General features: G+C 50.3%; 1 protein-coding gene across 1 annotated transcript in view; it reads left to right on the forward strand.

Moving 5' to 3' along the window:
* POP1 (POP1 homolog, ribonuclease P/MRP subunit) overlaps positions 1-1,958 on the forward strand; it is a 31,576-nt gene extending 29,618 nt beyond the window's left edge. The window contains exons 15-16 of the mRNA XM_054590308.1: positions 16-357; positions 1,304-1,958. Coding sequence (XP_054446283.1) covers positions 16-357; positions 1,304-1,958 — 997 coding nt within the window. The remainder of the gene's footprint in view (positions 1-15; positions 358-1,303) is intronic.
* The last annotated feature ends 12,811 nt before the right edge of the window (positions 1,959-14,769 follow it).

A 14,769-nucleotide genomic window follows, 5' to 3' on the forward strand; every position in this document is an offset into this window, starting at 1 on the left:
TTTGGTTTTCATTAGACGCCCCCCTGCAAAACGGCCCAACTATGTTAAGCTGGGCACTCTAGCCCCTTTCTGCTGTCCCTGGGAGCAGCTGACTCGAGACTGGGAAGCGAGAGTCCAGGCCCAGGAGGAGTCACCTGTAGCTTCCTCCCCGAGAGGTGAGGAGAGTGACTTGAGAGGAGACGACGTGCCTTGTGTTCCCACGTCTGAAAAAACTCGTCAGGCGTCTGATGAAGTGGACACATCCCTACACGACTCCAGTGAGCCCGCAGGAGTAATGGACACAGAGTGTCCAGTCCAGGCGGAGACTGAGGGGGTATCGGGCCAGGATGCCACTGGCAGCCGCGTCTGCGTTCTCAGGTAAGTGCACACGACTCCTGGATACGTTTTGGGTTGTCTCTTTTAATACTGACCAGGCTACCGGTTGTAAAAGTTACCCCTGTTGCTTTAGGCAAAGCCCAAGTGTGTCTTTGGACTTTCATAGAGGGCCCATGGAAACAGCTAAAATCACATTGGATTTGGGGCATGATACTGACGAAATGATTTGAAAGAGTGTCGTCAGTAGGCCTAAATCAAGACAGTTATGTTATGTTAAACAACCTATTTCCTTTAGTCTTTGCTCACAAAGCATGGCCTTCCCAAGCGTATCTCAGGGAAATGAAGGGCCCTGCAAACTCTGAGCTAGCGTTCTTTGCTTTAAGCCACGGACTTAGATTTTTTTCTCATTCCTTTTGAATGATCTAAATTTGTGGCCAGTTTGTATCAGTTTAGTGTAATATTGTCATATAGAGGCTATCATGTAAAATGTGTTCCACTATCAATATAGATGCAGGCTATCAGATTTTGCCTGTCCATTACTCTATATTCTGTGCTCCGATTTTGCTTACATATTTTGTGCTCTGATTTTTTTAAAAGTGCTCATCCCTGATCCCTAATACTTATTTTTTCTGTACAATAACTTCATAATTTCATGGCTGTTTTTACAGTTCATGTAACTCCCTTACAGTTTCTATTCTAATCAAAATATTAGTTCCTCTTCAATGCTCTCACCGTGATTACAGCCAGATTCTATCCCACTGTCTTATTTTTCTCTTCCTTCAACTTCTTAAACATTTAGACTTTCTTTTGCAGAATAGTGGAGACCTAAAAAGTAAATTATGATTACAAAAGTGCATCAATGTTTCTTTTTAATTTTTTAAAAAGGTGATCCTTTCCCACAGAGGATAAATAATTAAATTACCTCTAGCAATACCTAACCTCCTAATTGCTTATTTTCTCCTTGAACAAAATGTCCTCACATGTGAAGGAGCAGAACGTCACTGAAGCAGCTGTCAGCCTGGTGCACGCCCCGTCCTGGGGGCCGTCGGGCAGCCGGGCGAGTGCCCAGCAGGGGGCAGCAAGAACTGACCCCTGAGGCCTGCCTGCCCATCCTGGACCGCTTCCCGCGGGCCCTGGTGTGGGTCAGCCTGGCCCTGCTCCGGAAGGGCAGCCCGGAGCCGCACAGCATGATCTGCGTCCCGGCCAAGGAGGACCTCTTCCAGCTCTGTCAGGATCCGCTCTACCGTGGGCCCCAGGAAGCCAAGCACAGCGACCCATTCAAGAGCCAGATCCGGAAGCAGAAAGAGAAGAAGAAAAGAGAAAAGAGGCCGAACCGCGGGCAGGCTATGTCTGAGGGCCTGACGGCGGGGGACCCTGCCGCGGGGCACCCAGCTCTGACCTCGGGCTTGTGGGCAGGCCCGCTCCCCGATGTGACTTCCCACTGCTCCAGGGTCCTCCTGGGCTTTGTCACACAGGGAGACTTTTCCATGGCTGTGGGCTGTGGGGAAGCCCTGGGGTTTGTTAGCCTGACGGGCTTGCTGGATATGCTGCACGGGCAGCTGGCAGCGGAGAGGGGCCTGGTGTTACTGAGGCCCCCCGCCTCGCTGCAGTATCGATTTGCAAGGATAGCTATTGAGGTGTGAATGCCTGTGTGCATCCTTGCAGGGCATGGATGATAGCTGTTTGCCAAGTCCCCCATTTGGAGGGTTTGGTTTCAGCTGTCCTTTCTTTTGAAATATCATGTGACATCCTTTGGAAACAAGAATAAAAAATTATGTACTATGCAAATAGATGAAATGTTTACATCATTCTAGTAATCTCATTGATTTCCATCTTTTTCTGTTCTCACTGTGATACTTTGAAATTATTTGGCATATACAGCCAAAAGCTGTTCTGTTATGATTTCTTGGTCTGTGTCATTCCTGCTGAATAATGTTTTCTCGTCCCCCCCCCCTTTTTTTTTAATTAGAAACAAAGGGCTGTCAAGTCTGTTTTAAAACTTTGTAGTCATGTGATAAGCAACAATGGTGGTTTAATGATTTGATTGTTACAGAAAAGGGAAAGACTGTAAACATCTGGCCTTTGTACATGAAACATGGGCCCTCATCTAGCCATGTTCGTTTCTGTCTGTCATCAGCATGCCTCACATTTGACACCATAAAGGAGGAAGTCACAGGGCATTTACCGCTGCCCCCTTTCAGGCAGGCTTGGCTTTTGGGGAAAGCGTGAGGGGGGAATTACAATGGGGGTCTCTTGTTCTTTACACCCCTGTCCTCTTCATTGTTGACCAACACATGGTCCTCAGCCTTACTTAATTTTTCTGAGCTTTTTGTTTCTACAGGGAATTTCTCAAAGCCATAGAGGAGTATTTAAAAAATGCGTTCTATGAACTATGTTAACCCCCGCCCCCCCGCAGCCCCTAAGAGATTCCAAGGTCAGATTGATTTGCGAAACTGGGTTAAACACAGTTAAGCATTTCTTTTTAAAGGACTTCTAGAAGCTTCCATGGGATAATGTGCTTTGTGAATCTCCAGGAAGCGGGTAGTCCATAGTCTCTTAATATTTTCTAAATCTTTTTGATGCCAGACTCCTTTTGCCAGGAGCACCTTGTAGGAGCAGTATTCTTAGGAACATTCTTTGGGAAATGTGGCCATAGAGTACAATACCTGTGCAAAGTGCCGACTAAAACGACAGGCTGTTTTTAAAGTTTCACACAGTCATGTTGTCCGCCTGACATTTTGAGCCGTATATAGGACAGGTCTCGTCCTGTTCCCCAGGAAGGGCGAGGTCATTGTGGCTTTTCTTTACTTGCAGAGAAATGAGATGATCATAAACTTTTAGTCACCGTGTATGTCTCACTCATACCCTCAGTCCCTTATTTTCCTGCCATAAATTCCTAGCAGGGTTTGAGTGGGCTTTTTTGTTTGTTGTTTTTAAAATCATACAGTATTTTCCCTCGCACCATGCCTCTGAACGTATTTGTGTCCAACCCAAATGGGACTGAAAAAAATAGCGGAACCTAGTGGTGTCTGTAAACAATAAATTGTCACCTGATGTTCAGTTGTGACTATTTACTGGAGCATTCCTCGTTTATTTTCTAGGCTCTAAGCCACTTCCTCTGTGGCCTAGCTCGCTTGGTGACAGGAGCCTGAGTGTGCTGTGAGTCCCTGAGCCGCGCCCTGTGCGGCCCCCGGACCTGGGGCCTGCTGCTCACTCCTGCTGCAAGGGACAGGCCATGCCTACTCCAGGTGGCGGGTCAGAACTGTGCACTAGAAGGTAGACTAGCGTTTTCCAAAATGTATTCCTGGAAAAAAGTGTTCCACGGTAACTAACTCTGGGGAAAGCTGTATGCCGTATCCTCAACAACTGCTGGTCTAGTCGAGGATTTGCAGATGTGCAGGAAGGAGATGTCCTTCTCAGATGTCCCTCCCCGCCCTTTTTTTTTTTTTTGCATAGTAGCTATTCAGAAAACACTAGTTTCATGGAACATACTGGAATGTGTTTATTTTGCTCCTACTGGATGCCTGCTGAGCTAATCAGGACACGGGCAGTACACCGCGTCCCCTGCCTGCTGGTCAAGGGGGCCAGACTGCGGAGTTCCCGAAGTCGGGGAGCGCGCAATATGCTGGCTCGGCAGTGGAATGCCCAGAGACTAGCTCTGCCCCTGAGCTGTGCGCAAAACAGCATTGATTCTTTCTTGTGTGATGATCCTCTGCTTTGTCTTACATAAGTAATATTTTTCCATTAATAATACATATTCATCATAGAAAGATTAGAAAATGCAGATAAGTGACAATGACAACTGAATCACCTGGATTCTCACCCCCCAGAGGTAACCGCTGTACCTTTGTGGTACACATCCTTCTAGGCTTTGAGATGTGTGTTGTAGTTTCCTTTTAAGGAAAACAGCATCCGTAGTCGCCCACATAAAAAGCTATACAATACAATGAGCGGTGTGAGTGCATGTTGCCAATTCCTCATGAAGCTTGATTAGCAGGAATCCTAATGTTCATGTTCCTTTTACCAGAAATAGGAAGCTAGCAGGTGTATCTGGTACTCCATGCAGCATTGCTGTCTTGCACACTACATGCCCAGGGTGAGTTTCTTCTTCCCAGCCAGTGGGAGGTGGTGAGGTGGAAAGTCGATGGCTGGGTGGACCCCCCGAGTGGCCTTAACTGGTCTGCTTGTGGCCAGCCAATCCGAGGCCTGGGGAGCACAGATGCCAGGCCCAGGACTGGGCTGTCTAGCAGATGATAGAAGGTAACCCGGAGCAGCAATCCCAGTTACACAGTAGCGATTCTGGTCACCCCAGAGCATGGAGGACCCCAGGGGCAGACTTTGACAACAGTGCTATGTGAGAATCACCTGATAGCCCGAGCCTGGCCCCAGTCTCGGGGTAGGCCTAAGCACCAGGATTTCTCAGGAGCTCCTAGGCCATCGGATGTGTGACTTGGGCTGGGGACTGCGGCTTTAGGAGTCTGGCTCTTTGGATCCCCTGCACCTTGGGAAAGCGTGAGTGAGTAACAAGGCCAGGGAAAACGTACAGCTCTTGTGCTGTGACCAGGCCCTGCTCACAGGGTCTGTTGTGGGGCAGCTGGGGGGCGGGGGGAATTCCAGGAGAGCCTGGTGGCCAGGGCTGGGTGGTCCGGGTGGGGCCTCCATCTGGGGAAGCGGCCTGGTCTTACCACGAAAACAGCCTGGCTCATGACTCACATGGCCTTGACTTCTTAGGGTACAAAATGAGGTCGTTTTCATTTGTTTTCTCTCAGGGAGCATCCTTCCAGATCAGCTCTTGGTAACCTCGGCTGCACGCTGGAATCACGGGGGAGCTTTCTCAGCCCGGGAGCCCAGGCCCCGCCCCCAGGGGTGCTGATTTAATTGGTCAGGGGTGTGGCCTGGGCACTGGGGCTCTCAAGAGCTCCCAGGTGACTTGTAGCCGGGGATGAGAACCACTATTTCATCCTTTTAATATGAAGTTCCATTGTCATGAGCCAAGGACCCGAAACCTCTTAGTAACGGGAGCCACGCAGGGCAGGAGCAGACATAGGTTGTCTTGACTGGGGCACAAAGCTGTCACTGATGGATGTCCGTGGATAGGGTCCTGCTGGAACTGTGCAAACAGCCACGTTTACGTGATGGCATTTCCCTTCTCTTTTTAAAAACTACCCTTTAGTCAGGTACGGTTCTGGAGAACCCTCCATGACCATCCGCGTGCTTTCACTAAAGAAACTGTCTGCAAACGCGGAACCTTTCCACCTCATCGCCCCCCTCTCAGCCTTACTCACTGCGGTGGTCACGCTGGTCTTTCGGTTCCTTGGCTCAATAGACCAGCTGTTGGTGCCTGCACCACCTGGCAGGAGTTGTGCTCTGCCTCCCTGGAACGTTCTCGCCCCAGCCTCCCAAGCCTCCTGCCCTCCTGTTCCCTCTCATCCCATCCTTCCGGGCTTAAATTTATGATTCTCAGAGAGGCTGCCTCCTGCCTCCATTATTTTCCATCAACGGGGGCTTATTTCCTGATGGCATCACAATAATGATTTTTTGTTGTTTACTGCCTACTCCATTAGTCTGTGAGCCTCCTGAAGAGGAGACTGTCTTATTTGATTACTGTTGTTCCTCAGATTCTAGCGCTTTGCCTAACCCATAACTTGTGTTTAATATATTCTTGTTGCTACGTTAATCAAATTTGTTGGTGTTTGTATTAAACTGTACAATAGACTATTTTAGCACAGGCATATGTTGTAATGCAAAAAATAGCCACTAGGTGGCGCCAAGACCCCGTGAGAAAAAAAAAAACAGCTCCGGAAAAACCTCAGAACTACAATAGACTTCAGTTGTGAATGTTGTTGGAATGGGAGAGTTTATGAGGTTACATATCAGTTAGTATTCCCTCTTTTGGGGCAGACCCATCCTACCAAAATCCTAGTTTGAAAAGGCTGTGTGATTTTTAAACAGGGATCTACGGAAGAAACAACTTTAAAAGTTTCTGTCCAATGAATGAATCCTATCCACATTATCCCCAGTAAGTTTGCTCACCGATCATGTGCTGAATACCTCCAATGACAGGGAGCTCATTACTTCACCCGGAGATGCCATCTCGCCCTTGGGAGAATACTGATGGACGAACTTCCTCTTCAGCTCCATCCTTCCCTGTCAGTCAACACAGAGAAGTAGCCTTTTATTTTTAGGAAGTCAGTTATTAACCTTTTGCTTTTCTCTTCTCCAGGCTAAACAAACTTCATTTCTTTTAGCTTTCCTCTTATTTCCGACCTCTCACACAGGACCTTAAAGTATTTTTTAGACAAGATATAATTTGTCCTCCGACAGCTTCATGAGCTTTGGGCAGGGGCTGCTGGCTTAATGAGAGCCTGGAACATTCTGGGCCCTCTAAAGTCTCCAGCCTCCTCCTCCCTTGCAGGATCTAGCTGCTCCTGCATTAAGCAGGTGTGAGCTTGGGCTTCCTCCAAAGCAGAACCTGGGACAGCTTCCTTGCAGGTCGTTTATTTAGGAAGTTATCTAAGGACGTGGAAGCACGGAGATGGGGCAGAGAGAACTGCGAAAGAAGTGAAAGCCAGTCCGAGTGTGCATTACTCAACTGGCTACCCGTGGGGACAAGTGGATGCTCCTCCGAATTGTCCACGTGGGGCTGGAAGAGGGAAGCCTGGGTTTACCAGCTCTCACTTCCACTGGCCGAGGGTTGCGCCTGGGAGCATGTATTGCCTCGCCCCTCCAGGACTGCACAGGTGCTAGGATGGCGGAGTCTGTTCTGCGGGATCCCCGGGAAGACCCGCTGAGAAGCCCTCAGGGTGGAAACGGGAGGTGCAGCTAAGGCAACCTCCCGGTAGGCTACACCTATTCCCAACAGGCTGCTGTGGCCAGGGCCGAACAAACGTGTGCCGAGGGAATGTGAAATGGGAGGAAAGATGTCCAGCACAGAGCCAGCAGGAGGCAGGGTGCCTGTTCCCTGTTGCCGCTTTCGAAGAGCCAAGAGGTGCGTGCGCGTGCGCGTGCGCGTGCGCGTGGGAGGAGCTGTAGGAGTTGCCAGAGGCACGCGATGAGCTCTCTGAAGTGCATGCCAGCAATTGGCATGTGGACTGTAAAGTCGATCTTGCCGACGTGGGGAGAAGCTATGGTCCAGCCAGCCAGCAAGCTCTCCGGCCTGGGCATCTGTGCAGAGGGTCTCCCTCCATTTTGTAGGCACTGGCACAGTTGAGAACATAGCTCGCTGCATGCATGTAACCATCATGAGGAAACAAGTCCCAGGACTGCTATCTGGTCAGAAAACAACCCCGTGGACATGTTCTGCAGGCTCTGGGGCTGGCTTTCCCATCAGTCCTGCCCAACTAGCTTCCAGCTTCCTTTCTGTTCACCCACAACCCTCACATCTTCTGCCCCAGGTGCTCAGAGGTTCCCCTCTTGGCTTGCCTCTCGCCTGCAGCTCGGTTCCTCTTTCCTCAGTCTAGTGGAACAGGTTGGAGAACAGCCTTGCTACTTACCCTGTGGTCCAGCATTAGAGAAGCAGGGTGTCGGGTGCACCCCAGACCTGAAAGGGGCCTGCATTTGAACAAGGTCCCAGGGGACGTGTATTCCAGGGGTGCTGGAGGAGCAGGGGACTGAGTCAGTGGTTTTTGAACCTGGTTATCATCTGAAGCATCTGGGGAGCTTGCAAACAAACAAACAAACAAACAAACAAAACCACCTACAAATTTCTGAGTATCTGGGGTGTGGCCCTGAAACCTGCCATTTTTGTTAAGCTCCCTTTGTGATTCCAGCCCAGGCCATTCGTAGCATCACATCTGAGAATCACCAGAATAGGTATCTTTGGGATTTTATTTCCCCCCTAATATTCTGATATTATTACCACTGACTTCTCACAAATTTGAGTGCTACTCTTTTTGCTGTCATGAATGATTGGGGCCAAGCTTTTCTTTTAAAAAACAAGGCTACTTTCTGGTTGCTGAATATTCTGGTTTTTCTTCCAACATCTCATAGATGTTCCTTTGAGTAACTATGGGCACTTTGCCAGGCCCTGCATTGCACCCACAGCCTCATACTTTGGCGATGCTCTGGTGGCGCCTGGGCTGGCATTTTGCTTCTGTCCCTCAGCCGTTAGGCATTCAGTGCATGTGTCTGAGGTGCTAGGTCCTGACTCCGGGGTGTTGCTGTTGGGAGATGGAACCCAAAGCGTCTACAGAGAAAAGTCAGAGTGTCTGTTTGCATTTGGCCTCACCAGGCATCATGGATGTCTCTGGGTCAGTCTTGTCCATCTACATGACGCCTATGCAAGCCTGAGAGGCCGTCGGGAAAGCCACTCCAGTCCTTCGTTCTCAGGACCTTGGCTGGGGAGTTGGTGGAGGCCCCTATCCTTGTGAGGGGACGAAAGCTGAGTGCCCAAGGCCACAGGGCACCCCGCCAGGCTGGGAGGTTTACAAGGTGGCAGAAGGCACCAAACGAAAAAAGGTTTCCCCAGAAGGTCCTTCTGGAGCGTGAGCTCTCATGCAAAGCCTAAATATCCCATCTTTGAAAATGCCTTTATGAGTAGTTGTTTGTCTTCTGTCTGCTGGTGGCCTGTAGAGCTGTCCCTTTGGAAGAGAGAGGAGAGGAGGTAGGAAAGGTTTCTTACCAAGTGCAGAGCTTTGCACCCAAAACGGTTTCCACTCATTCTGGTGAATACAGTGAGGCAGAGGTACCCCCACAAGGAAGGAAGTGGCAACAAGGGGGAGCTGGACTTCAGCAGGGGCCAGTGAGGGTGGGGTTTCATTGTTCTTGGGCCAGCCTTCCACAGACAGAGGGCTCTGCCCCTCTCCTTCCTACTCAGAGGCTGGAGGTGAGGGTGGCTGGGGGCTGCATGTCCACCCCGTTCCCAGGCTGAATCTCTGGACACTTCCCAAGTCTGAGGACTGGGGAGTGGAGAGTCGGATGAGGGGAGCCTTGTGACATGGAGTCAAGCTGGCAGTTGGGACAACTGGGGAGCCCCAAACCCCAGCATGACACACCCTCATCACAGTCACTAGAGGTTCCTCAGCACGTATCTCTCCTGAGGTGTGAAAAAAAATGAGTTCCGTCACTTTGGCCAGTGGAGTGGAATTTTAGTTTCCAACAACTTCATTTGGTCATTGGTAATAATAAAGAGGGGACTGTGGGCACTCAGCACACGTCAGGGCTTCCGTGTGGTGTGACGTGTCATATTTACAACCACACTCACTGTTGTATTCACTTCACAGACGTGGAACCTGAGGTTCAGAGACCTTCCGTAATTTTCTGGAAAGACATGGATTCGGGGTTTGGGCCTCAGCGGACTGGATGAGCTCGCCGACCTCACGCCGGGCTTCTGCTTCCGCCGTCCATCCGGTCAGGCCGTCGGAAGTGTGTCAGCTGTTCTGCGCAAGGCCCAGAGGGGTGAGGCACAGACATGGATCAAACATGGACTTGTCCTTAGGCAGTTCAAGGTCAATAACGTACTGTTTTGTTGCCCCTTGGAGAGTGATGAGGGACTTCGGTGTGCGGTCTGGCATGGGTCTCTAGCCTTTCTCGGTCTGCTGTTTTCCTAGGAAAGACAGCCCTGGAGCCCCAGTAGATTGATTTCATTTGCTTTTCTCTCGTTTAATTATGCCCGGATATGCCGCTGTTATTTACCATTCGAGCACAACCCAAGACCATTTGTCTTGCCATCACCAGGCATTTATGAAAAGCCATGATTACGTCTCCCAGTTGGCCCTCTCGTGTTTAAAACATCAGCCAAAAACAAAACAATAAAGCAGACAGCCACCCCTCCACCCAGAAAGGAGTGGGCACACCACACAGCAGTCTCCTCAACGCAGGGACGGCGTCACGAAGCACTTGCTGTCTCTGCCTTCTCTGCCCAGTTTGGTCTTCGCAGTCTCCTCTCATTTAATTCTTTTAATCTTGCCCATAAATCAGCGGGCCTGGCTCCCCAGCCTGCGTCGCTCGTGTGGGCCTCGGGGCACAGTCTTCAGTCCCAGCGAGGATTAGTGTTAATCTCCTGCTCATGCGATTGAGTGAGGAGTTATTCTTTCCATCTGTCACCCTTCAGGCCAGGGTTCTGTGTCCTTTCCTCCTCCTATCCAGAGGCCTCTGGGGGCAAACGGTGACAACCCCCTTCCATGGACTTGTGCAGGGTGGCTGTTGAGCAGCTTTCCTGCCAAGCGTCTGAAAGGCTCACCTGCTGAGTGACAAGTTGAGAGCTGAAAGGCCTGGGGCCTCCTCCTTCCTTTTGCTGAGGAGGAAACCAAGCCCCAGAGAGGGGAAGGCACACATCCGAAGTCACCCAGTGACACAGCTGCCGTGTCCCAGAGCTGGGACCCGAACCCAGGTCTCCTGAAGGCTTGACTTCAAGTCCTGCCCTTCCCCGCTGAGCAGCCCTGGGCAGGCCACTGACGCACAGTCTGACCCACAGGATGCTTTTCCATAAAATGGAAATAACACGGGCGTGCACTTCAGTCTCCGGAACAAGACTCAAGTGAAGTGCAGAAGCAGAAGCGCTCTGTATTTACACTTGTTGAGCACCTGTTCTATGCCATTAACAGACCCTTAGCTCATTTTATAGGGATTATGTCTTTTGATCCTCACAGCAAATCTGTGAGCTTCATAATCTGCATTTTAAAGAGAGGGAAGCTGAGGCTCACTGAGGCCAGGGCCCTGCGCGTGCTCAAACCCACGCCTGTGAGCATTCTTAACCAAAACTTCGGGGTGCTCACAGGGACCTCCCTTTGATAGGCTCTTGGAAGACAGAGGCCAAAATATATGTGATCAAAGCATTGCCTGTCCACTCGAGAGACTTCGCAGGGGAAGGAGGTGGGGCTGACGATAACCAGCTCGGGACCCATTTTCCCTAAAACTATGGGAATGACGGCGGTCATGATGGCAGAGAGAGGGGCCTCCCTGCCGGCCCGCGACGGTGCAGTTCCCACATACGGCCACGCGGTGGCGTCCTGGACCGGCGCAGGCGCTCTCAGAGGTCCCGGCCGAGTGAGGAGTCTCCGTCGGTAGGAGTTTTGAGAAACTCAGGAGAGCGGCCGCCGCAGAAAGGGCTTTGGGTTTTCTCCTTCCATGCTGCAGCCCGGGAACCGGAGGAGGTTTATGTCCACAGGTGTTTGTGGAGCTCTAGCCACAGACCAGGCCGGAGGCTTGAGGAAGCCGGGGCATGTATGACCAGCTGTCCGGGTTCCCTAGCAGCCCACGTGGGGGTGGGGGGTGGGGGTACAGAAGGGGACGCTGTGCTCCCTTTAAAATGAATAGGAAGAAAGCAGGACAGCTTTTCATGGCCTTAAAAAAATTAAAACATATTTTCTTTACCAAGAGCAAATGAGCACTTCATGCTTCCTCAGACCCTCACCCATCCCTGCCTGCTCGCCGGGGCAACCCATCCACAACAGAAAGTGGAGCCTGCGAATCGCCTGGGAATCCTAGGGCTCAGGTGAAGGATCTAAAGGCAGTAAAGGGCCCTCCTCACTGAACAAGTCCACCGTCACCTTTCCTGAATCTTCCAGAATTAACCACTCCCTCCTCCCTATTGTGTACTCTCTAATAATTGGACATTTGCCACGGAAGGTAGTAATCTGTTTACAGGTCTGCCAGGCTAGACAAGGGCAGAGTGAGTCACTGCCAGGTAGGTGGAATGTGTTCTTTAGGCACTTTTTAATTTTATTTTTTAAAAATATTTTATTTATTTTTAGAGAGAGGGGAAGGAAGGGAGAAAAACACCAATGAACTAGAGATACATGGATCAGTTGGCTCTTGCATGCCCCCAACTGGGGGCCTAGCCCACAACCCAGGCATGTGTGCTGACTAGGAATTGAACCAGCAACCTTTTGCTTCAAAGGCTGGCACTCAATCCACTGAGCCACACCAGCGAGGGCAGCACTTGTTTAATTTAAATGGGTTACTTGAGAGAGAAGGCACACAGGATTTTTAGCAGTTATTACCTAATTTAATCCTAACAACACCCTGTGCGCTTGGGATTAACTATATAATTTTATAGATAAAGGGATGTGTTGCAAGAGATAAACCCTGAAATCTCAATGGCTTAACACACCAGAAGTTTACACCTCACCTCACAGTGTGACGTGCGGTGGGTGGTCTTCTTCCACCTCAAAGCTATGTCATCTAGAATACTCTTGAAGACTGCTATTTTAGTCAGGCTGGGCTGCTATAACAAAGGACCAGAGGCTGGGTGGCTTAAACCCTAGATATTTCTTTCTCACAGATCTGGAGGATGGGAAGTCTGAGATCAAGGTGCCAGCAGATTTGGTTTCTGGTGAGGAATGTCTCCCTGGCTTGCAGATGGCCACTTTCTTGCTGAGAGAGAGGGGGGGGAGGGGGGAGGGAGAGAGAGAGAGAGAAACTCTGGTCTCTGTTTTCTTATACAGACACTGATTTCATCATGGGCGCCCCCCCCCCTTGTGACCTCATCTAAACCTAATTACCTCCCAAAGGCCCCATTTCTAAATACGATCATATTGGGGGTTAGGGCTTCAACATGTGAATTTGGAGACCGGGGGCGGGGGGGGGGGGAACGCATTCAGTCCATTAACAACTGCCACTACCTGGGCACATAGTCTGTCCTGGCCCAGAAGTCACTTCTGTTCACAATTCGTTGGCCAAAACTAGCTGTGTTGCCCCAATCTAAAGGCAAGGAGAGGTGAGGAACACATGCACATCTGGGAGCACTATCAAATCTGCTACGAGACCACAGCGTGTGTACTTACATCCGCATCAACACAAATACACACATATTCACACACCTCTGTACATACACGAGTGCACACGCCTATGACTCATGCTCCAGCACAAGTACTAAATATTGAGTGACCCACATAGACACAAAGCCTGCAAAACAGCATGTGTCCAAAGTGAAAGGACATGTAAACTAATCTACATGCTGAGAAATTAAAAAGGCTGCATTTCCTAAAGAAGATTCCCACCCCCCACCATTATTTAAAAATATTATGCTTAGGACTAAAAAAAAAAAATGGTTTTGGGAGAAAATGTGAAGAGCAGCAAAGATGACAGAGGGAGATGGTAATGTTCCCTCTGTTTCTGAGGATAATAGAGTCCTGGAGACACATCGTTCTCGGGTGGTTTACAGAGGGAGCAGCAAGGCAGAATGTTTGCAAGATTTTGCTTGAGCACACAGACAGTTGTTTTATGTCTTATAACTAGTTTGCATATATATATAGAAACGGGAGAGGCAGGGAGAGGGGGTGACTACACCTACTGCCTCGCTGGCTTTGTGCTGCGCCCGCAGTGTGGGCGTTGATGGCTGACACAGAGGTTAAAAGCAACTTCAGGAAGGCTACCTGATGGCATTTTGACATTACAGAGACTGGAGATGACACATCTTTGTGGGACTTAAAATATTTGGGCCAATTATAACAATAAACATAACTTAAATGGAAAAATAAAAAGAAAAGCAAAGATTTTAAGTCCTCCTTGTTGATCGATCTCTCCTTCCCTCTCTTGGGGGAGGCCTGAAAAGGGTGTTTGGGACACAAAGACATTCTTTCTCTCAGCACCTCTGGCCCCACTCAGGCGAGAAAAGATTCCCTGGGAGCTTTGGCTTTCACGCCAGCAAGTCAACCCAGTTTGATAAATATCCCTGGAGAGGTTGGTGGGAGCCTCACACCTCTCCCCTGCCCAGAACACAATGTTCTCTTGGTTTCTGCCCTCAGGGAGCACGCAGTTTGGCAGGAGAGAGAACACACGTGCTTTAATAGCTGCAGGACAGAGCAAGGTCAGAGATCCCACAGAGGGTATGTTGTGTGTGTGCATGTGTGTGCCTCTGTGTGTAGTGTGTGATGTGTGTAGGGGGAGTGTGTGTGTGGAGAGTGGTTAGGGGTCCTCAGACCAGGCCTGTGGCCCGTGGGCAGGACTTAGCTCTCTGACCAGGGGGGCACAGACAGACGCAGTGGGAGCTCGCCTGGACTGCAGCTGACTCTGGAAGGGAAGTCCATGCACAGGTCGGGAAGGAGGCTGGACCGCGCTGTGGCCGCTCTGCACGCTGTAGCATTCAACTTCCCTTGGCCACGAGAAGCCCCACATCAGCACCGGGCTATGAAGCTGCACGTTGCAGCCGGAATCGGGTACATGGGGCAGGACAACAGTTAAGAAAGGTGGACGTGGTCTCAGGGATGGGGCTCGTTCCTGTGGAGTCTGCCTCAGCCCTCAGGCGACAGCCGCCAGGGTGGCTGCCTGAACTAGAAGGAAGCTGTGATCGCCACCAGTGACCGGCACTACAGGCACTGGGTATCTACTGTGAACCAGGAATCACACCAGGTGCTTTCCACGTGGAGCCTGGAGTCAGGGAGCATAACAGCTCAGCTCACCCCTCCGGCAAGTTTCTTGACTTCTTTAGTCTCAGTTTCCTTAACTGTAAAGTGGAGCAGGTCATGGTAAATAATGGTTGAGCACTTAGCATACGTCAGGCACTTGGCTTCT

Source organism: Pteronotus mesoamericanus, unplaced genomic scaffold, assembly GCF_021234165.1.
Source record: "Pteronotus mesoamericanus isolate MK-2021 breed Mesoamerican mustached bat unplaced genomic scaffold, CSHL_Meso_final scaffold_174, whole genome shotgun sequence".
NCBI classification, from domain to species: Eukaryota; Metazoa; Chordata; class Mammalia; order Chiroptera; family Mormoopidae; genus Pteronotus; species Pteronotus mesoamericanus.